The sequence below is a fragment of the Rhagoletis pomonella genome, unplaced genomic scaffold, assembly GCF_013731165.1.
Source record: "Rhagoletis pomonella isolate Grant_MI unplaced genomic scaffold, Rhpom_1.0 Rhpom_scaffold_00001, whole genome shotgun sequence".
Taxonomy (NCBI): domain Eukaryota; kingdom Metazoa; phylum Arthropoda; class Insecta; order Diptera; family Tephritidae; genus Rhagoletis; species Rhagoletis pomonella.
The window spans coordinates 81,956,289-81,979,835 of NW_023458555.1; the positions used below are offsets into that span (position 1 = coordinate 81,956,289).

The 23,547-nt window shown below is 35.6% G+C and overlaps 2 protein-coding genes across 4 annotated transcripts in view; one reads left to right on the forward strand and one right to left on the reverse strand.

The window, feature by feature from the left end:
- Nucleotides 1-9,272, forward strand: part of LOC118748162 (putative nuclease HARBI1) — a 54,566-nt gene extending 45,294 nt beyond the window's left edge. For 2 of the 3 annotated variants that reach the window (XM_036482503.1, XM_036482517.1), the window contains exon 4: nucleotides 8,325-8,638. In XM_036482503.1, coding sequence (XP_036338396.1) covers nucleotides 8,325-8,396 — 72 coding nt within the window. In that variant the 3' untranslated portion in view covers nucleotides 8,397-8,638. Of the gene's footprint in view, nucleotides 1-8,324; nucleotides 8,639-8,726; nucleotides 8,812-8,890 lie in introns of those variants that run through there. The other variant, XR_004994026.1, reaches the window with a different exon arrangement.
- LOC118748146 (E3 ubiquitin-protein ligase hyd) overlaps nucleotides 3,092-23,547 on the reverse strand; it is a gene marked incomplete in the record, with an annotated part of 830,802 nt that continues 810,346 nt past the window's right edge. Inside the window, 2 exon segments of the mRNA XM_036482478.1 lie at nucleotides 3,092-3,537; nucleotides 3,597-3,827. Of these exon segments, the coding sequence (XP_036338371.1) occupies nucleotides 3,325-3,537; nucleotides 3,597-3,827 (444 nt within the window).

Below are 23,547 nucleotides of genomic sequence, written 5' to 3' on the forward strand. Positions count from 1 at the left end.
CTTTACTCCTGAATTATCTACTCAGTCCAAAGTAGCACTTGTTGGCAAGAGTGACTATGCTTTGGATTTCCATGCTGACATTATTATCGGTGTTAATGCTGGTTCCCAAGTAAACGAAATTCTCTACTTTCTCGAAATTATAACTGTCAACAGACAGTGATATGGGTGCCAAGGCGCGAATGTGCTGATTGTTTGTTTGATGACAGGAGATACCTCGTCTTGTGCTCGTTTACCACCAGACCCATCGCTTTGCTTGCTTATCCAACTTGGAAAAGGCAGAACAGACTTCGCGGTTCTTGTTACTGATGATGTCGCTGTCATCGGCGTACGCCAGCAATTGCACGCTCTTGTAGTAAATTGTTCCTGAGCGGTTGAGTTCTGCAGCTCTTATTATCTTCCTCAACATCAGATTAAAGAAGTAACCTGAAAGGGAGTCGCCCTGTCTGAAACCCTGTTTAGTGGCGAACGGCTCGGAGAGATCTTTCACAATTCTGACGGAGCTGGTGGTATTGCTCAACGTCATTTTACACAGCTGTATCAGTTTGGCGGGGATGCCAAACATGGTTGCCACAATTGGTAACTCTCTACCAAAATTGGTAACTTTTAAACGGTTTGGTAACTTGGTAACTTTTATTTCATTTTGGTAACTTTTGCAACTAAATATCTATTTGCATTACTAGAAAGAAATGAATTATCTTTTGAATGTGCGTAATTATAAAAACCATTCGAGTTTCAGTGGCAGCACTACTGACACTTTTACAAAATTACTTCGATTAAATTATAGTCATCTCATATTCGAATACTGGAAATATTTGAATTACAGTGGCAGCACCAAGGGCTGCACTTTTAAAACCACTTTCGAATTTTTGCGATAAATTTTGAATTATACCCTCACACATTTTATTACTGGCTATCTGGCAATTTTTGGTAAGGTCCATAGATCTTTTTGATTATTCCGGAAAAAAAATTACGCGTGCTTTTTACAGACCCATCTACCGACATGTATTTCGACACCTACCTACATATATTTAAGAGATTTTGGTAGACAAAAATGTTGGCGAGTGGCACCATGATGCCAAATTCAGACATAACAGCGTATAGGCAACTCCTTTTAGTGCTGTCGAAAGCGGCTTTAAAGTCGACAAATACGTGGTAAGTGTCGATCCTTTTTTCGCGGGTCTTTTCCAAGATTTGACGTATTGTGAATACCTGGTCTACGGTGGATTTGCCAGGTCTGAAACCACACTGATAAGGTCCAATCAGTTCGTTGACGGTGGGCTTCAGTCTTTCAAACAATACACTCGATAAGACCTTATAACCTATGCTTAGAAGGCTGATCCCGCGGAGGTTGGCGCGGATGGCGGGGTCGCCTTTCTTGTGAATTGGACAGAACACACTTAAATTCCTGTCGTCGGTTACGTGTCGATTACGTTCCCGCATTCCGCTCCGCGAGAATCGAACTTAGGTATTCTGCGTTACGATCGAATCGAAAGAGGAAGAGAGAAAACATCTTTCGAAATCAGCTGTCTGCCTAGGAATGTGTGAAATCGAAACAAAACAAAGAAATATTTGCCACCAACCTATAGCAGCTTATGAAGTTAAAGTTTGTAAATATTTTAAAATAACTAAATATATCTAGCATCACTGTAACTCAAAGAGGAGAACGAGTCCCAGATTGCTGATGCGGAAGTTGAAAGGCGCAGATTTAGGGACATGTTTGATCTTTTTCAGATGAGTGAAGAGTCATAAACTCATCATGAACTGTATTACTCACCGCTCAAAGGCAGTGAAATTATAAACGTTGTTTGAGCACTCCACAACATTTGCATTTACTACAGAGTTGAACATTTGAACGCAAATGAATTCCATTTTGAAATCCGCCAGGAGGAGGGCAAGAACAAAGCTTATCCTTCCATAGCAAATCGAATTCGAGACAACATACGCACATCTTTTTAAAAAGTTTGTATAAACGAGTGCAATAATAAAAGCACCTTTTTTATGTAACTTCACATTTTATGTATGTATATATATATATATATATATGTACATACCTCTATTAATTTTTTATACAAAGAATGAATTGCATTCAGTGCATTTCACAGTCTTATTTATAGATACTGAAAACAAAAGCGCCTGTGCTTCCTCTTTGGAACCCTCGCGCAATATCCCTTTTGGTTGCCATTATTTGAGCCAATTTTTCGTATTGCCCGTATTACCGCTCGCGAAAACACAGAAATCGAGAAAATTCCTTTATGATGACTTTTATAAAATGTTATTATTTAAACCCACGAAAATAACAATCGAAACGTTCTCCGTCAACAAATTTGCAACTTAGAAAAACGGAACTACGATCGAAATGTAGAATAGATATAATCGGAACCATATTTCCACAGATGTAAAATTTTCCAAAATTTTAATGTATGCAGATGATGTAAAGCTTTATAAATCCAACGTTTGATGTATCAGATCCGCTTTTCAGTATTAAGAAAGCAGTACTCTCCTCTCTCAATAAATGAATTATTAACATAAAGACATAAAATCAGCTGATGAATTTAGTTCTGTAGCTAAACAGTTTTAGATCTCGACACTTAACTAACTATCGTGACTCGGCGCAAAAATTCAAAATACTGGTTCCGTACGTCATGCGGGCTGCGCCCCTCGTGCGGATGTGCGGAAATAAGGGTAAAGATCGTTGGGATTATTATTATTATTATCTTTCAAAGTTCTCGGAAGATCTTTTGAAGAACTATGAAACGAGCAATAATACTCTCTACTCAGCTTCGGCGAAAACGTATGTCTCTTTAACACATTTTACCGTATCGAGCCCTAACCGCCAAAATAACGTAAGCGACATTTTTTTCAAAATTATCTTTTTGATGCAGAAATATTCCTAGAGCATCTAAATGCAGGGCTCGGTATTATTTTAACTTGTTGATTCAATCGAAGTTTAAAAAGCATCAACATTTTAACAACTGAAAATTCTGTAAAATTCGCAGTTATAATTAATAGAGTGCCATTGATTTGTGTTTTGAGCAGATAGTTTTCTCACCGAAATCTCCCAAAATACGGATCTCAACTAAAACACAACCGCTTACGACGACCGCACTTGAGTATATTTCTTCGATTGTACGAGATGTCCACATTTTTGTTATAGTTTATTGAACTGAAATCAGATCTGCATGTTTTATAATGAATTTAAATTTTATCCTTATGATACATAGGGTATGTCATGAAAGATAAGACAACATGTCTTAAATTTTTTAAACCATGAATGTAATTTTTGATATTTTACTCTGAACCTGGTAAAACCAATTGATTTTAAATTTACACAAAGCCAAAGTTCTTGGATTTTATAGCTATAAGCACCTTGCTACGCAAAATCGTTTTACTCGAATATAATGGTATGTACAGCCTTGATATACATGTGTTTGCCGTTGGTAAATGCGAATCGTCAGCTGGTCTTATTGTTACCGATGGCAAAGGCTGAAATCCTTCTTCTGACGCTGGCAATGCTGGTGAGCCCGTCCAGAAATAGACCTTAGGATGAGTACAAAAATCGTTATGAAATATTATTTAAAGTGAAAAAACATCCATACCAAATCTTGGCGCTCTGATGAATTCATTTTCTCAACTATACTCCAAAACCACCTTTTAAATTTCAATAGTTTATCAGATCCTTCACTGGATTCATCATTGAATGTTGTGTAAGATATCAACGTAGAGACATTTATGTCACCAACACCGTTTAAAAGCAAGCGTAAGTCTTCAGCAGTTAAACTGTTCATACAATTATCTGGTAACACATCAAATACTCCGTCCTTGAGCGCCTATAAGTAAAATGGTATTAGAGTTTTAATATGAATATTAGCATGTGATATACATACATATCGCTAGGTTAGAGTGAAAAGTTGCTAACTCCACTTTCTATGAAAACTCATATTTCGATACAGGAGGCTACATAAATTAAAAATGCATCGTTTCGAGGATAAAGGTCCTTGTTTTATATTTTCTCGTTTATATTCAATGAAAAGAAAATTTGCTAAGTGCAAAAAAAAGCTCCGAAAATTCGATAAGGCTAAATAGTTCGAAATCTTTTAATAAAGATCGAATTCCTCAGATTCGTATGGAGTTTTGCTTTGCTTTAAACAGGCAAAATGTTGTATTCAAAGTTTTGCGAAATACTTGAAGAAAATGGCTATAAGCGGTTTTTTTCCTCTCCTGTTTAATTTTTAAATTGCAACTTAGCAACTTTGTACTCTAAGCTAGCGATTTATAATATAATGAATGCATGGAAGGAGGCTTTGTTTATCTATAATTTGTGTTGCCAAGAACAGGGTATAAAGTTTTTAACATGATAAAAACATAGCAAGGTAGAACCGTTCTCTCAATTTGTCGGCCATGATTTTTTTTTTGAAGTTTGCCAACATTTTAAAATCATATAAAAGTGAAAATAAAAAATTGAAATTGTTCGAATTGTTGTTGCTTGAGATTGAAAATGAAAATGTGTGTGTGAGTTTGTGAGTAAATTTAAAAATTAAATTGTTTGGAAACGTCAAGAATTTTAAAAGTGACTCCCAGCGGTTCTACCTTACTATATTTTTATCATGGTTTTTAATACGAGACTATATTCGTGGCTATCACTGAATCCATCGTAGGTTCCATTTTGGTGAAATCTAGGAAAATGCTAACCCTGAATCCGATAGCTACGAGCATAAATTCAATAATCAAAGAGTGCTATCCGATGACTCCCTTAGCTTTAGTGCGAATTTTCTACAAGTTTGTGTTGTCAGAAAAATATTGAAAAGTGATAAATCTAAAACATACATAATGCATGAATAAGTTAATAGTAAAAAATCTTTTTAAAACAAGCTTTCTAAAGAACGAAATCGGACCATAAATATGGGTTCAAAAAAAGTTTCGAGTCCTGCGCTACCTACCGGCGAAGGAGTTATTCCTTTTCGTTTAAGTAATATCATCTTATAAATATAAATTTAACCAAAGTCTAAATGCAGGTTTTCGAAATATTTCGACCCCTGCGTCATCTACCGGCTACATTTTTTAGGGGTTATTTCCCTTCGTGTAGGTAATATACATTTCAAATATGAATATATATAAATACGGAGTTTTTCAGATATCTCGACTCCTGTGCCACCTAGCGGAAAATTAATGTAAGTTTGAAATTTTAAGTTTCTAGCTATTGGGGAAGTTGGTTTAAAATTTATTGCAAGATTTGAACCAAACAAACATACTTGCATAGATACTTACTTACTTACATACATACCTACATACATACAAAGCAAGTTAAATAATACCATATATCGTCGCTCGAATAAAGAAACAGTGTAAATGCCACATACACTATTATTCGATAATTGCACCATTGGATAGACAATCCTTTAATCTATTAGAAAGATCTTCAGTTTTCTTAAATATCCCTTTGGCTCACTAATTTATACCGGAAAAACGAAATTGTATTTGTATGGTTTGTAATGGTTTGTAAAAACTTCCAATTCGTTTTTCTCAAAACTATACTTTTACTGAATTTTGAAAAGTAAAAATGTCAGTTTGAGTACATTCTCTTATCGGATCTCTCTTTCTTTTTTGAATATATCGACACTCTGATGTTGGGGAATGTACTTTGAATTTACTAGCAATATAGAAGTACTACATATATGAATAATACATATCGCTAGCTTAGAGTGAAAAGTTGCTAACTCCCAATTTACTAATTTTACAGAAGAGGAAAAAACTTCCTATTGCCATTTTCTTCAAGTATTTCGCAAACCTTTGAATATAACATTTTGCCTGTTGAAAGCAAAGCAAACCCCATACGAATCAGAGGGATTCGATCTTTATTAAAAATTCGTACTATTTTGGCCTTATCGAATTTTCTGAGCTTCTTTCAGACTAAGCAAATTTGCTTTTCATAAAGACAAAACTTATTTACACATGAAGCTGTGTGGCATATGATAGTTGGCCGAATCGTTCGTTTCTGTTCTGGGCTTATTGGCGCCAACTGGAAATGCCAACTGATGCTGAGTCCTTTAGTAACTGCTACCCTTATCCTCTGCCACCACAGCGGCTGCAGTGTGTCTCATATATACATATATACAAATATTGTATTTTTTGTTAATTTTTCGTGTGAATTATTTTTCAATACGAATTCGTTAAACCGCTCCTGAATTTTGAAAAGTAAAAATGTCAGTTTGAGTACATTCTCTTATCGGATCTCTCTTTCTTTTTTGAATATATCGACACTCTGATGTTGGGGAATTTACAAATTTTACAGAAGAGGAAAAAGCTTCTTATAGCCATTTTCTTCAAGTATTTCGCAAACTTTTGAATATAACATTTTGCCTGTTTAAAGTAAAGCAAACCCCATACGAATCAGAGGGATTCGATCTTTATTAAAAATTCGTACTATTTTGGCCTTATCGAATTTTCTGAGCTTCTTTCAGACTTAGCAAATTTGCTTTTCATTGAATATAAACGAGAAAACATAAAGCAAGTACCTATATCCTTTTCGAAACGATGTACTTTTAATTTCTCTAACCTCCTGTATCAAAATATGGAGAAGTCTTCTCAAGTAAATTATGTAATAATATGGGAGTACCACAAGGTGCCATTCTCTCCTCTACTGTTTATTCTTTGTATTAATGATTTAACAAGTTGCTTAAAACATTGTCAGGCTAGATTATTCGCTGATGATACTCTTGTTTACATTATTGCAGATACTATAGAAGAAGCTTCCTCAAAGCTAAATTACGATCTAAACACACTATATATGAAGTTGCGCCAAACAAACTTAAATTAAACGTTTCTAAAATTAAAGTTATGGCCATCACTAATAAGAATATAAACAAGAACAGTATCAGTATTTGTAAAAATGGAATCAGATTAGATATTGAAAATGAAATCAAATATTTGGGCATTATCATTGACGAAAAACTTGCTTTTGACAAGAACATTGGGTACGTTTGTAAAAAGGTTGGCCTTAGAGTAAATGTTTTAAATAGATTACGAAACAAGCTAAACATGAATCAAAAACTAACATTGTATAAATCTATAATTGAGCCACACTTCACATATTGTGCAACTGTATTGTTTCTTCCAAATATTACTGGTTTAAATAGATTACAGGTACTACAGAACAAATGCTTAAGACAAGTATTGAAAGTCAGTAACTTTACGGAAAGTCATATTATGTTAAATAAATTAAATTTAATGAGCGTTCAACAATTAATTACTCTTAGAACGTTAATATTTATTTTTGAAATTGTAAATGGACTTGCTCCAGAATAACTTACTTGTAGAATCACATTCAAAAACAAAAACCATGCTATAAGTTTAAGAAATTCTAACCAAATTTATTTAACGAATTCAATTAAATTCTGTAGTCAGAACTCTTTATTTTATAGGGTATACAAATTTTCAACTCTCTTCCTTCACATGTTGAAAATCAAGAAACTATGTTTAAATTCCAAACCTCATTGAGAAATCATATTATTCAAACTATGTAATGCTGTTTTTAATGGAAATTCTAAATTTCTAAATAAAGATATTATTATATTATATGCATATTGGTTTAGCTTAGCGAAACATGCTTATGGGAGAATGCAGTGTTAGCAGAAATACACGCGGGCAACATTTTGAGCCTCGATTTGTTTACGTTAGTTACCAAATAGGTTCATTACACTTTTGGCTCGTTTGGGAATATAAATATGTATTTCTGATACCCTACACCTCCTCCCTTTGGAAGAATGCTTATACATTTGTGAGGTCAATGTATGAGCATTCTATTTCAATTAAATTTTATGACATAATTTTAAAGTTACTTGAATTTGTTTATTTTACTTTTTTTTTTTTAAATGTTTACTTATGAATAATTGCTGAGTTTACTTTTTAGTTGTTTTGCGGGCATTGTTTATTTGTTTTTTAATTCATGCAGTATATTTGTATGAAGTAATTAAATGAACAATCAATTTAAAGTTTTATATTTATGCTAACAAAAGTTAAATGTTCTTATTCTAATAATTTAAGCCTATCTTTATGTACTATAACTTTCTTATTTTTACTGCGTAAGGTATAATTATATTCATTATCTATTATTATTCTACTCTATAGGGCCCTTTGTATTTACTATCTAATTTATGACCTGTTTCGTCTTTAACTAGTACTAAATCTCCTATATTTATTTCCTTACTTAGAATACTTCTATCATAATTAATTTTTTGTCTTTGCTGTGCTATTTGTAACATATATATTATTTCTTTGTCATATGCCTTATTATATACTGGGCTAACTATGTTTTCTTGTTTTTCCAGAAAATAGTACGAAAGGACAGCAACCATGGACCGAGGAAAGTGTTGTATTGTAACAATACGAAAAGTATCTAAGGTATTCATCCCAATCGTCCTTATTAATGGATATGTAGGAACGCACATATTCATTGAATGTTCTATGACTGTGTTCAACCGTGCCTAAAGTTTGATGATGGTAAGGTGTTGAGGTTTTATATGCTCAATTTTCAAATTCTTCAAATAAAATATTTTTATATTCGGTTCTCATGTTAGTTATAATTGTTTTCATACATCCATAAATTAGAATGAAGTTTTCGAATATTGCTTTAGCAACTGTTTTTTCGTGTTTGCTTTTTATTGGGATTGGAATTAAATATTTAGTCAGATCACATACAATGGTGACTACATATCTGTTTTCGTTTAAAGATTTAGGAAATGGTCCAACTGTATCGGTCTGTACTATATCAACAACTTTTGGCGGTGTCTCCGTTATTGTCATTGGTTCTTTCAGGTGTGTATTGATTTTATTTTTCTTACAGTTAATGCATTTCCTGATATATTTTTTAATATAATTATTCATATTTTTCCAGTAATATTTTTGTTTTATTTTGATGGTCGTACGATTGATTCCTGGGTGACCACATTTAACAGGATCTTCGTGATATTTGTGAAGAATATTTTTAATTTTTTCAATATTTGTCACATGCATAACCTCCGGAGTTAATGCAATAGTTAAGTTTTTTAGAACTTTGGAACCTATTTCTTTAAATTTATCTACTTGAGTATAATTAAACAATTTGTCTCCTAAGGACAAAGGTATTTTTACTAGTCCTAAATTGCCGGCATTTTTCATAAGCCAGGTAAAGAATTGTCCTAAGTAAATTTCACCTCAACAATTAGGTTGCTTGTATCTATTTCGCTAAAAATTTTCTTTCCTTTTTGAAACATAGTTTCGGAGGATCAAAAACGAGCTCGACATTTCTTTTGACTTCATATTTATTAAGCGCTTCATATATTATAGGGATCTCATTGTGACTTTTCTTTTCTTCTTTGTTAATATTACTACTGATTGTTTGCTTAGTTTCCGATCTTTTCGCAACTTTCGTTATTTTGCATGCTTCTACTGTCATATCCTTAAGATTTTTGATATCTATGCGCAATAGTGCAACTCTACGTAATTTACTTTTCCAGCTATATACTCCACCTCAAAGTCATATTCTTCCAAATCTAATCTAACTAGTTAATTTGGAGGAGGTTTTTCATTGAAAAAAGGAAGGTTAAAAGTCGATAGTCAGTTTTAATTAAAAAATTTCTGCCATAAACCTATGGTCTAAAATATGTAATGGCCCAGTGAATTGCTGCCAATTAATTTTCAATTGTTGCTTTATTAATTTCACCTTTTCTTTCTTTTCGCCTTCATATTCTTGACTAAGTACTGCGCCGCAGGCATAGCCGCTGGCGTCTGTTGTGATACAAAATTCTTTATAAAAGTCCGGATATTGTAGGATAATTGGACAAGTTAATGCTTTTTCAAATAAATAAAAGCTCTTTGACATTCTTCTGTTCAATTGAAGGATACATTCTTTTTACAAAGTCTTGTTAAAATTTTAGAGTATTCTGCGAAATTTGGTACAAATCTTCGGTAATAGTTACAGAATGCAACAAATTGTTTGACTTCGTCGGCAGTTTTGGGAGTTGGGTAGTTTTGAATAATTTCGAATTTATTTGGATCTGGCAAAATTCCTTTGCTTGCGCATTTATGTCCAAGATAAGTGACTTCTTGACTAAAAAATAAACATTTATCAGGATGTAACTTCAAATTATATTTTCTGCAAGTTGAAAATACATCCCGCAGATTTTTCATCATATGCTTTTAGGAGCATCCAAAGCTGTAAACACATAAAGGGCTTGTGGTGTGTGGCATGCAGCCTGTCAAAATAAAATGTGTGTAAACCATGATACAAAAAAGAAGGTAGTTTCAATAAACAACTTTTGACGGATAATAAAATTTTTGGAAGTCTCATAAATTGTGAGTATTATCATCGGCGTTGCCACTTTGATAATATTATAACAATAAATCGGAGTATTTTCCTTCCCATATTTATACCAATGTAATAATATTTAAAATCAAAAACCATTATCAGTGCTTTTTTTACTTACGCAACTCGCACTATTTTCATTAAAAATATATAAAATATAGACTATTAAATAAGACTTCATCGTAATTGTTCTTTTATTTTATAATAAAAACCACGCGCGCATTATGCTGTTATTTTTTCGTTTTCTTATTTTGAATGCAATCTTGCGATCTAAAAATCTAATTCTAACGAATGTTCTTCCCAAATAAAACATTTTTATATTTTGGTTCACATATACTTTTATATTTCTCATAAGATTTTGCAAACAATTAGCTTTCAAAAATTTTGATCTTAACGTTTCTAATGTATGCAAAAAACCTGAAGTCGGCTTGAACAGAAAACTTGAAAACCACGTATCAACAAAATGCAAAACTGCGTACGCGAGGTTGCATAAATTATTTTCCAGAGAGTAAAAACACTTGTGTGAGCAAATCCAATCTTTGACAAAAAATGTCAGTTACGCGGTTTTGCAGAACGACGATACGCGGTTTTGTACTTTAAACGACGATATGTAAGTATAATTTTGATCCCTTTCTTCATGCGTTCTGAAACCTGGCATCAACCCCATTTTCGAAATTATGTAGCCGGCATAATTTTCAAGTCCATCATAATCCATATCTTTGAATGTACTGATAAAATCTTCTGCTTTAAAAAAATATATTTCTTCTAGTGATCAGGTATCATGAATTTGATGAAGTGTCATAATTTTATTATAAAAGTCAAATGGTTAGCAACAACAACGAATGTCATTAAATGGAACTACCTTCTTTTTTGTATCATGGTGTAAACCATATGAACTGATCACAATCCACAACACAAGCCCAGGCTGTAGTTTGATTGCACGCCATAATGTAGCCGAGCAATATCTATTTTCTAATATGACAGGTGTGCTTACATTTCATCTCAGTGTTGGGAAATTAAATTGTTCCTTTACTACGAAATCTCTGTACTTTTGACTGTAAATTTTATCGACTTTTGAACATATACCAATGATTTGATGGTATGAGAAAGTTTACTTGTTTATGTACATACATTTACATATTTTACACCTTTACAAATTGACTAACATAATCATAAATATGTATGCACACATTTTCAGGTACAGTTCTTAACAAAACGCAGTTTTAAGCCATTATTATTGGAAAAATGAAGCATCTTCTTTGAATTCGATACTAAAACCGGACATAGCATTTCATTAGTAATTTTAATATTATGGCAATATTCCTAGCTATAGTAATATAATATAAATATATTTTATGACACCCACATATTAAAGAGATTTGACTATATATCTAAATATTATTTAATTTTAATTATTTGTTTATAAAAAAGTTTATACTTTAACCAAAACCGTATAAATCCAAGATCCAATATTTGTGCAACATTAAAAAAATCAACAAACTTTTCTAAATATTTCAAGCTTTTTAATTAAATATCCTATAAATATATTAAGTATACAGTTTTGCAGCCCATTCAATTTTAATGCAACAAAGTGCAAGTTTAAAGTAGCTACGACTTACCGTTGATTTTTTTAATTTTTTTGTTGAAGGTGTTAATCATTTTCTCCATATAAAAAAATCGTCAAACATACTTCATATGGAAGAAAATGACTGACATCGTTAAAAATATTGCCGAAAATCAATAGTAAATCCCAGCTACTTTAAACCAGTTTAGGTTATTACATATAATAAAATTGAATGCTGTACAAAACTACATACTCAAAATATTTCACAAAAATTTTAATAAAAAGCTCGACATTTTCATGAAAATTTTCTGTTTTTTTTAATGTTGCATAAAGATTTAATCTCGGATTTATACAGTTTTCGTTAGGGATAAAACGATACCATCGAAGTATCGATACCTGTACTTGGAAGTAGCATCGAAAGAAAGTATCGATACCTACTTATATCGATATTTGTACATGAATATATAAGAATTAATTAATAATTAAAAAAGCGCTATCACATATCTATGAATTTTTGTGAAAATAACTTATGTGACGATCATTTTTGATTTTAGAAGAATGGTACTTAATCTTTTTAAGAAAAACTTTAAGTTTCAAAACATGTTTTACTAGGATGGCCCCCCAAAAAACAAGAAAAAGGTGCAAAGTCCGATAAGTTGTTTTATAAAATCCCCACAGAATTTGCTTCTTTTTTATGTACGTATTTTATTTGTTATACTCATCTATTGATGTTGCGGCGGATTCCTTGCGTATATATAGTTGCACCAAAACTAAGCGCCCAATGCGGATTAAGTAAAAGAGCGGTTTCTTCGGAATTCAGTTTCAGTTAGGATTTACTTAACTTAATAGGTTTGATACATAGGTATTTATGCGGAATTATTTAAGGCGGTTAAACGCGTATAAAAAGCGGGAGATCGAAGCGAAAAAGAATAAAGCGGCCGTAAAAACCCAACCAGAACTTGAGCGAGCGAAAATACCAGAACTCAAAAAAATAGCTAGCTATATCAAAGCAAAACGAAAAAGGAAGAGAAAGAATAGTCAAAATGTCAAATATCAATTGGTATTAACTCTTGTTTGGAGTCGCAAAGTTAACCCTTGTAAACATTAGTGCGTTAACCTTTATGTTTATGATATACATATTACAACTTGACAATTAGCGTAAGCGAACCCAACATACCGCCGCCCTTTAACTATCCTGATAGGTTCAATACAGAAATCACAATTATAGTATGGCGAAATTAAGCAAATTAGCAAACAATACAAAATACTTAGGTTAACGCGCTGTCGCACACATATCTACATACGCAGTCTATGAGTCTTCTTCGTAGAACAAGTCGCCTTTCGTCGGCAAAAGGCACAGTTTGACAATCGGTCGAGCTAGTTCCCCGTTTGGTGTCTTCAAAGTGACCACTCTCACACGTCCGTCAGCTCCAGGGTGGCATTTGATGACTCTAGCAAGTACCCGTTTCGTCGGAGGAGTATTCTCACTGAATACAGCAACCACGTCCCCTTCTTTAAAGTTACGTGTAGGTCGAAACCATTTTGATCGACGCTGTAAACTTGTCAGATATTCATCTCTCCAACGTCGCCAGAAATGTTGCCTGATCGTCGATATTGCTTGCCATCGTTGATGAAGATTACCCCAGAACCCTTGACCCTCCGGCTCTGGGATCGACTTCAGCGGTTCACCAATTATGAAGTGCCCAGGAGTTAGAACTTCGAGATCTCCTGCAGTTGTCGAGCTCTCAAATAGCGGGCGGGAGTTAACACAGGCTTCCACTTCTGTCAGTAGCATACTGAACTCTTCATATGATAACAAAGTTTCGGCCAAAACACGTTTCAAGTGATATTTTACGCGCTTAATACCTGTCTCCCAGTATCCTCCCATATGGGGTGCGGTCGAGGGATTGAAACGCCACTCGATGTTCGAATCAGCAAAAAATGTACGAAGTCTCTCATGTGACATGCATTGTTGAAAATTATTGCGGAGAACCTTTTCAGCGCCGACAAAATTTGTGCCGTTGTCCGAGAACATTACCTTGCAATATCCTCTGCGGTTAACGAATCTTTTAAAGGCGTTAAGGAATGCTGGCGCTGACAAGTCACCAACCAATTACAAGTGCATAGCGCCAGTGCACATACACACAAATGAACAAATATAACCCTTAGTAGACTTCGCTCCTCTGCCGTGTGTAAACTTGTACATGTATGGACCAGCGAAGTCCACCGCAGTGCGAGTGAAACAACGAGCGTAGTTGGTTCTGGAAGCGGGTAGATCTCCCATCGATTGCATAGCAAGATTTCGATTCAAACATATGCATTTAACACATTTGTGATAAACGTTGCGAATCAGGTTACGAGCACCGATGACCCAATATCGGCGTTGTAAAACAACCAGCATTATACGAGGCCCAGCGTGTAACGTAAACTTATGTATGTCGGAGATTATTAACTTTGCTATTGGACAGTTCTTGTGCAAGATGATTGGATGCTTTACATCAGGTGCGACCTCAGCGTGTTTTAGCCTACCTCCAACTCGTAAGACATCGTTTTTGTCGAGAAACGGCTCTAAGCGCAAAAGACTACTGCGAAGCGGGAGAGGCTTTTTTGCGCTGCAAAAAGATATTTCTTTAGAAAAATAGAAACGTTGGCTATACCTTATCAAACGTAATTCGGCTTCAAATATCTCCTGGCAGCTTGGTGGCCCGTATCGCTCTTGAATGGTGCGTTGAACTTTAGCTCGAACATGGCGTAAAAATCTTAATACATAAGCGATGACGCGTCGTAACTTCGAGAACGATGAATAGTGCATTATTATTGGCCAATGACGGAAGTCACGACATGAGCGGGAACCTTGTTTCGCATACCGACCTCGGTAGTGTGCTGCTTTGTTGCGGCTTGCATCCAGAACTGGTTATTGCTCAGCAGGAAATCAGGTCCCGTCCACCACAGTTGGTGATTCAACAAATCAGCCGGAGATATACCCCTTGACGCGCAGTCTGCAGGATTCTGTTCGGAGCGGACGTGATTCCAGCACTCAGGCGGTAGTACCTCTTGAATGTCAGCGACGTGGTTTGCTATAAATGTAATCCATTTGCTGGGGTTTGCTTGCAGCCATGCCAAGGTAATAGTTGAATCCGTCCAAGCGTACAACGGATAGCGAAGATCATTCCAACTATTTAACACGCTTTTTACTAATTTGGAAGCAAGATGCGCTGCACAAAGCTCCAAACGAGGCAGTGTAGTTGGCTTTATTGGCGCTACTTTAGACTTGGCCGAGATCAGGGCGACCGTGATATGACCGTCGCTTTGAACGGTGCGTGCATACAGGACGGCAGCATAAGCGCGTTCCGAAGCGTCAGCAAATACATGAAGTTCGGTTACTGAACCAAGCGTTCCACAGCCAAGCCAGCGATTAACCTCTAGAATTTCTAATTTTCGTAGTTCTGAGCGATGTTCAAGCCACTGTTTTGAGATCGTCTCGGGTATGAGGCCATCCCAGTCCACCCCGTCACGCCAGATGTCTTGAAACCACATCTTGGACTTAATTGTAGTTGGAGAGAGCAATCCTCCTTGCTTAAGGTTGATTGCGAAAGTGAAGCAGTCTGCTTCTGTATTCCAAATGAGGCCCAAAGCGTGAACGTCTTTCCCATCAGCTATGTAGTGCGAAATGTTTCTTGAGGCGTTGGAGATACAATCCTTCAACTCCACACAGTTTGACGCCCACTTACGAAGCTCGAATCCACCCTCGCTGAGAATTTCGGAAATATTTCGTTGCAATGAATGAAGTTCGTCTTTACAGGAAGTTCCCGTCAGTAGATCGTCCATGTAAAAATCCCTAAGTATGATAGCAGCGGCCTTTTCACACTTATTTGCTGAACATGCTGCAGTCTGCTGTAACGATTTAACGGCCAGATGGTATGCAGCTGCTACTCCATAAGTGACACGTAACATTCGGTAGTCTTGGATAGGCAGTGATGGATCAGTACGCCAAACAATTCGTTGAAGATTGACGTGATTCGATGATACGCAGACCTGGCGGTACATCTTCGCGATATCTGCGGTTACTGCATACCGATGAGTTCTTAAGCGCATGAGTATCGAAATCAAGTCCTGTTGCAGCTGCGGTCCAACAAATAGTGCATCATTGAGTGAGTTTCCAGTTGTAGTCTTAGCGGATGCGTTGAAGACATCCCGTAGCTTTGTCGTAACACTTGACTCCTTTACTACGGGGTGATGTGGCATGTAGTACGCTCGACTTTTCGCTTCAGTTACCCGCTCCATATGGTTCATATCAATGAGTTCTTGCATGAACTCAATGTAACGTCTACGTAGCTCGTCGTCGCCGGCCAGCTTTCTCTCGATGCGGAACAGATTACGAACAGCAAAGCTTCGAGAATCTCCCAGCGGCACATCAGGTTTCAGCGGCAACTCGACAACAAAACGGCCATCAGGTGACCTTTGGTGCGTTGATTCGAAGTGTTTTTCGCAAAAGCGTTCTTCAGCTGTCATATGCGTTTTGTGCGGGGTCTCTTCTAACTCCCACAACCTTGTAAGTGCTCTTTCTAATCGTACATCACAATGTAATGCCTGTATACGCGGCATTAATGGACCGTCCACTCTACCAAAGAGTGTCCAGCCAAAGACCGTTCTCTGCGTCATAGGCATACCCAATTGACCCTTGCGAATTTCCGGACAAACTAGCTGGTCCATAACGTCCATGCCGACCAATACGTCTATGCGACCAGGCTTCATAAACTGCGGGTCTGCTAAGAATAGTCCATGAATGTGCGGCCATGTCGACGCAGTCAATGTTTGCGTTGGCAAATCTCCCGTAATTTTCGGCAAAATCAGCGCATTTATCGTGTAACATTCGTCTGAATAATATGACGAAAGCGAAAGTAGAACCTCGCCTCTAGCTCGTCCTCCTTGTGATGACCCAATTCCTGTGATGACTACTGCAGACGACGTTCTGGGCAGACCCAGGCGTTGAACACACGACTCCGTTACAAACGATGCGTGGGACCCAGAGTCGAACAATAAACGTGCCGGTTGCCAACGACCGGCGGAATCGCGCACCTTCACTCAGTGTTGCCAACTTTTGATTTTCAAAAAGCACCAAAAACTTGGAAAAAAAGCGTTTTATCACAGTAAAAGCACCAAATTTTTTTTAATCAAAAGATGCTTTTTTCACAACAATTTGTAATTAACAAAAGCAAAAAATTAACAATATTTACAAGAATACATTCATAAATCAATACACAAAATTTTTCGTTCATAACGATTAAATAGCCTCTACACATGCTATAATGACTCATCCTTACGACGTAATATCGAAGTACTGCGCATTAAAACTGGTATATCTCGAGAAAGAAAAATCGAATCGTAACAAATGAAAATGATGCCATAAGTAGAAATGAGCAAAAAGTTTTATGTTTTCATTATATAACCTCAAATATCGCCAGAAACCGTGTTTTTGGCACTTTGAGGTTAGGATATCTAAAATTCTAGTGCTAAGCAATTGTGCGGCCAGATTTGGATTCAGCACCAAGAAACTATATTTTTTATTCAGGTGGTAAAAAAATCAAAATTTGTAAAAATAATTAGAAAAGAAAAAAAGAAATACTTAACTTACGCGAATAGAATTCATCAAGATGGGTTTGTAACTTCAGCTTTTTATCAATTATGGGTATATTTTGGTGCATTTATATTTGTAGATTCTTATAAATACAGTGCTGCCACAGCTTTAAATATTTTACCTATCTCGGAAGAATTTTAGTTGAGAAAAAAAGCACTAAAAAAGGCACTAGGCACTAAATAATTTTTTTTGGCGTTTTAATTTTCAAAAAGCACTAAATCTAGTGCTTAAAGCACCAAGTTGGCAATTATGCCTTCACTAGAGCAGTAGCAACCAAAACGGTCCTTTGGTTTACAGGTAGTGGGTCAGCATCAGAACTTAAGCATGAAGAAACGGAGCCGCGAGCGGGATCAATCGAAGAATCGATTGTAGGTGCAGCGGTATCTGCGGCGGCGTAGTTAGAACCTGCTTGTTGTATATTTTCAGCGGTAGTGGCCACACTGGTGGAGGCTGCAGTGATATGTAGTAGAGTGTGATGGCGTTGGCGACAGGTTCGACACACCGATGTACTATTGCATCGAGACTTAAAATGACCCGAGCTCAAACAATTCAAACAGAGTCTTGCCTCTTTAGCGAACTTTAATTTAGCGGTAGAATCCAGCGGATTGAATTTATCGCATGAGTAAATCTTATGAGCTCCCTTGCAATAGGGACAACTCACACTGTTCTGTTCCGGTAGTGCGTGGAAAACCTTGGTGGACCTACTTGCTGTAGTCGACTTACTTCCTTGTGGCGGGGCAGCTGCTGCTGAAAGCATCGATAGTGATCGGCTCTTCACCTCTAAAAGCGTTGCTAATTGATCAAAAGTTGGGGGCTCGTCACTAACGAGAGATAGCTCCCACTGCTTCCTGGTCTCAAATGCTAATTTGTTTACCACCTCGTGCACCAACCAATCGTCCCAGAATTCGACCGGGCGACCTAAAGCCTTCAGTTCGCGAATATGCTTCTGATATGCGTCGAGAGTGCCTTTGATAGCACTGGCAGTATCACTTGCGGCTTTTCGGATGTCAGCCATTGCTTTGAAGAGCGCCTCAACAATGACTCGCATAATTTTGAAGCGAGACTTTAACAGATCCCATGCCTCCTTGTAGTTAGTGTCGCTGATCTTGAAGCCGCTAATGATCTTTAATGCATCACCCTTTAAACAGCTGCGTAAGTAATGCATTTTCTGGCCGTCCGACAATGCGGCGCTTGTGTCAACAAGCGAGCAGAACGCGTCATAAAAACCTACCCATTCGGTGGAATCGCCCGAAAATGATGGTAGCTCCATCTTCGGTAAACGTATAGAGGCAGTTATGGTTGTTGGTGTGGTTTCAGGCTGATTTGGAGGTAGTGTACGACACTTTTGTACCCGGTTGAAATTTGCCAAAGCAGTAGAGTACCAAGTTTCGGCTTGAATTCGTACGTTTTCCTCCAAATCCGCGTTGTCGGCTCCACAAGAATTTTCCACTGCATCTTGAGCTGCGCTGAATCGGGTCCATTGCTCATTCAACAGTTGCAGATAACTTGTCACGGATTCAGCATCCATCGTAAATGCATCATCGATGCTCTTTGCCATGTACCGCTTGATTGCCTTGAGGCCTTAAGCGCAGAATCGCGCGACTTTACCGAATTTGACATTGCTACTTTTCTTTTCCCTTGTGTTTCGTAGGTCAAAATTGGTTTTGCGAATTGTTTGCAGAGGCCAAATCAAAGTCGTTCGAATGTCCTTCAATGTCACTGAAAGGTCACCTTTAGCAAAATAGCACCACGTTTTGAATGCGGATAAAGCGAATGTTTGTACAGAGAGGCGACGCACGACTAACTTTGTAAAAATTTAGATTTTTTCTATACTATGCTCTTGCTTATGAACAAACGTATTTGTGTAATGTACATATATTACGAGCAATATTAGCTATCAGGTGCGAAGGACCAGTAAATGTTACGGCGGATTCCTTGCGTATATATAGTTGCACTAAAACTAAGCGCCCAATGCGGATTAAGTAAAAGAGCGGTTTCTTCGGAATTCAGTTTCCTTTATTTAGGATTTACTTAACTTAATAGGTTTGATACATAGGTATTTATGCGGAATTATTTAAGGCGCTTAAACGCGTATAAAAAGCGAAAAAGAATAAAGCGGCCGTAAAAACTCAACCAAAACTTGAGCGAGCGAAAATACCAGAACTCAAAAAAATAGCTAGCTATATCAAAGCAGAACGAAAAAGGAAGAGAAAGAATAGTCAAAATGTCAAATATCAATTGGTATTAACTCTTGTTTGGAGTCGCAAAGTTAACCCTTGTAAACATTAGTGCGTTAACCTTTATGTTTATGATATACATATTACAACTTAACAATTAGCGTAAGCGAACCCAACAATTGATTTTGTACAAAGAGAATAATCATAATTTATTTCATCCAAATTAACTAATTAATAAAAGTTATCTGTATTATAACAGCATTTTTGCAGAGTAACAATGGAATATTTCTGAAAGAAGTAACAATCTTGATAATTTTTGGAGGACAATGTTATAATGTAGTGCAGGCATTCATATGGCTTAGAGCTTAGAGTGAAAAGTTGTCCATTTGCAGAAATTTTACAGAAGAGAAAAAACCTTTCAAAACATTTCCTTCAAGAATTTCGCAAAATTTTTTGTGAGCTTTTCAAATTGTCTGTGCCTTTTTTGGACTTAGTAAATTTGCCTTAAATTGAATATAAACGGGAAGAAATAAAACAAGCACGTTAGTTAATCCTTTTGGAGACATTGCGTTTTTAATTTATCTTGCTTCCTATAGCCAAATATGAGTTTCGACAAAAAGTGGACTTAGATTAGATGATAATGGGTCTTTCTTTTTAGGACTTTCTTTTCGTTGGCAACTAATCTGCCAATCATTTTTAACTATTCAAAAATAATTGGATTAAAAAATAAAAGTCCTTGAATAAAATTGTCACTGAATCGGGTTTCGATACAAGTACTTTCTTCCGATACCTACTTAGTACTCGGTTCAAAAGTATCGATACCAAAATTGCTCGGTATCGGACGAAAAGTATCGAGTATGTACTTATATTTACTAGTATCGTTTTGTCCCTAGTTTTCGTTAAAGAATGAAAATTAAATAATAATAACATACATATCCAAATCATGCCCAATTTGTGAGTTTCGTAGTAATATATTTAAGAAAATCTCATGTTTTAATTAAAGAAGTTATTGCTTCTATATGAAGCTGATTTCGACATTTTGTGTTAAGATTTAGTATCGAAAATATTTTTTAAAACTTTTCCTAGGAATGGGAAGCTGATAGCACACCTTGTGCTTTGTTATAATAGTTCGTTTAAGCCTTTTTAAACACTTTTTCAAAACTTATAAAGGCAAATTCGAAAAGGTCAAAACAAAAAGAGAATACAAAAATTTCCCGCTGTGATTTTTCAAAATATATGATTTAGTATTCATCATAAAACTGTACCAAAAAGTTTCGCATATTAGGAAAGTATATTGTGAACGAAATTGTATAAAAAAAGTACGATTGTACCAAAAATGCCAAAACTGTTTCGCCTGCCTTGACGCTCTTACTAAAAAATTACAAACCGTGCACTATAGGGTTGTGGAACGCAACTGCAAATATTGCCACACACCATAAGCCCTTTTGTGTTTACAGCAGCCGTGCCCAGCGCAGGGCACTTGCCTATTGAGTTCTGCCAGCGCAGGGCACTTGCTTATGGAGTTCTGCCGGCTACTACTACTAAATCATCCATATATAAAAATGCTTGTGAGGGTTTAAGACCTGCGAATGCTAAAGTCATTAGATCCAAATATGAGAAATATTTTGCTCTTCCTAATTGATCTACACTGAGGGGAAAAAATTTTAGAAAAAAAAAAACGTGCTAAATTAAAAAAAATATGCATATGCAAGAGCACCAACCCAACTCGTTATAAATTTGAGTATGTACGTTATAAAATATGTCGTTGTGAAGGCACAGATGCTTTTTCGTAATTAAGAAGGGGAAAAAAATTGAATTCTATGTCCCGTCTGTTTGATGGTAATTGAACCCGGACCTTTTTGGCAGTAACCAACTGTATCAAGCGTCTTTGCACACTCAGCTACAGCCGTACATGTAAATGTGTTTTCAAATGTTGCTTGAATCAACATCATAGCGCGCGATTAGTGCATTATGTCATACCAAGTATATGTGTGTATATGTTATCACCGCTGTGCATGCTTTGTATACATATACTTTTTTAATTACATACATATGAAAAAGCATCCGAGACGTGCAAAACGCCATTCGGGCAGTGAAAAAAGCTTCATTTTAATACGGGCGTATTTGAATAGAATCCCGGCCAGCAGAGAAACGTACTTTTTGCCGAAAGTGCAGTTTTCCTACATTTTTCGTATCAGGAAACGTTCAAAAAACGATTTCCATTTTTGTTAAATTTTCGTATCCGAAAAATGTCATCAAAACAATAATTTTAAAATATTTGTTCAAACTGAGCATTTGAAAACATGCATACTTATTCGTCAGTAGCTGAGTGTGCAGGGAAGTGTGCTACATTATTCAAATTGAAATAATTGCTGAATCTTCAAAATTGTTTTTTGTTTGGTTTCCAGTTACTATAAAAAAGTTTCTGTGAAGTTCAAAATGAAATCGTTTTCAATGACAAATTGAATCAGACAAATTTCAGGAAAACAGCCGAAAGCGCATTCGTTTTAGAACCATTTCCGATAGTTTTCTGCACATACGTTTCGGATGAACACTTTAGTGGGAGAATTGATCTTAAAAACGTCCGAAAATGGAAGCGGAAAACAGATGAAACATCAGGTTTTTATACGAAATTGTTTTAATTTTCGGATACGTTTTCCGATATTTTGCTGGCTGGGATATTATCCATTTTACGTAGTGTATGTATAATAGGCTGGGTCGATTTTGTATGGGGGAAAATAAAAGGCATTTGATCGTATTGTAATACTAATATTGTGATGTCTTAGGTCTAAGCCAATTGTTATTAGCCACGAAAAATTAATTTAAAACATATCTTTAGCCCGCGCAATTAATTCAAAGTGTATGTATTTTGAAAATGAGTCTTGGGCTTGTAATATCTATGGATTGCGTTAATTGTTATAAACAGGACGATATATCAAATTAAGGTTTATTAAATTTAGTACCTCACGTGCATTCATCATTTTTCAATAAGTCTACAAGTTTTTAAAATATTAAGATAAAACTTACAAAAAATATAATTTTGCCTTATGAATTTTCAATTCTTCATTACTTCAGCAACGAAGTGAAAAATACAAAAAAGTGAGAGGAGATTTATTTCAAAGGTTTTAATGTTTTCAAGATCGTGGTGAATGAAGTCAAACATGTATTGTCAAAGATTAAGAATCGTTTGATAAGTTATTAGTAGTTTCAAGCATATAAGTATTTATATACATAAACATAATACAATTAGGGTGAGAAACGCCCATTTTAAGTCCATTTATGCAGTCTTGAAAATTGGTGCCGACTGGTTTCGTTAGTCACCGAAGAAGCACATTTTTCGCGGTTTCTAAATTTGCAGTTATATGAAAGTAATTAATATAATAATTAGTTAATTGTGGAAAGGTGACTGTAGGTAAATGTAATAGTTTTTAACATATCCTGGGAAATCCTTTTGACGACTCTCCAATTGCTTTGCATACAGCTTGAACGAAAAAAGTCACTCCCTGGCACACTTTTCTGTAATCCGGTTTTTTCATTTAAAAGTTACTTATACAATTAAAGAGAAATTTTTTTAGAAAAAAACTGGAGATCCACTTAAGTTTTTCGTATAAATTTGGAAATGTTATGCGATCGGTACGTAATGTTTACCAAATTGAAGGCGAGACTTGCTGTTACTGATTTATGATAATAATATGATGAAAATCGTTCAGATTATAAAAAGATTATTAGAAAAAAAATGTTGAACAAAATTTTTTGTCTTTTTAATATTTTTATTGAGCTTCGTACCACGATTGTTTATTAGGAAAAATTGAAAAAGCAACAAAGTCTA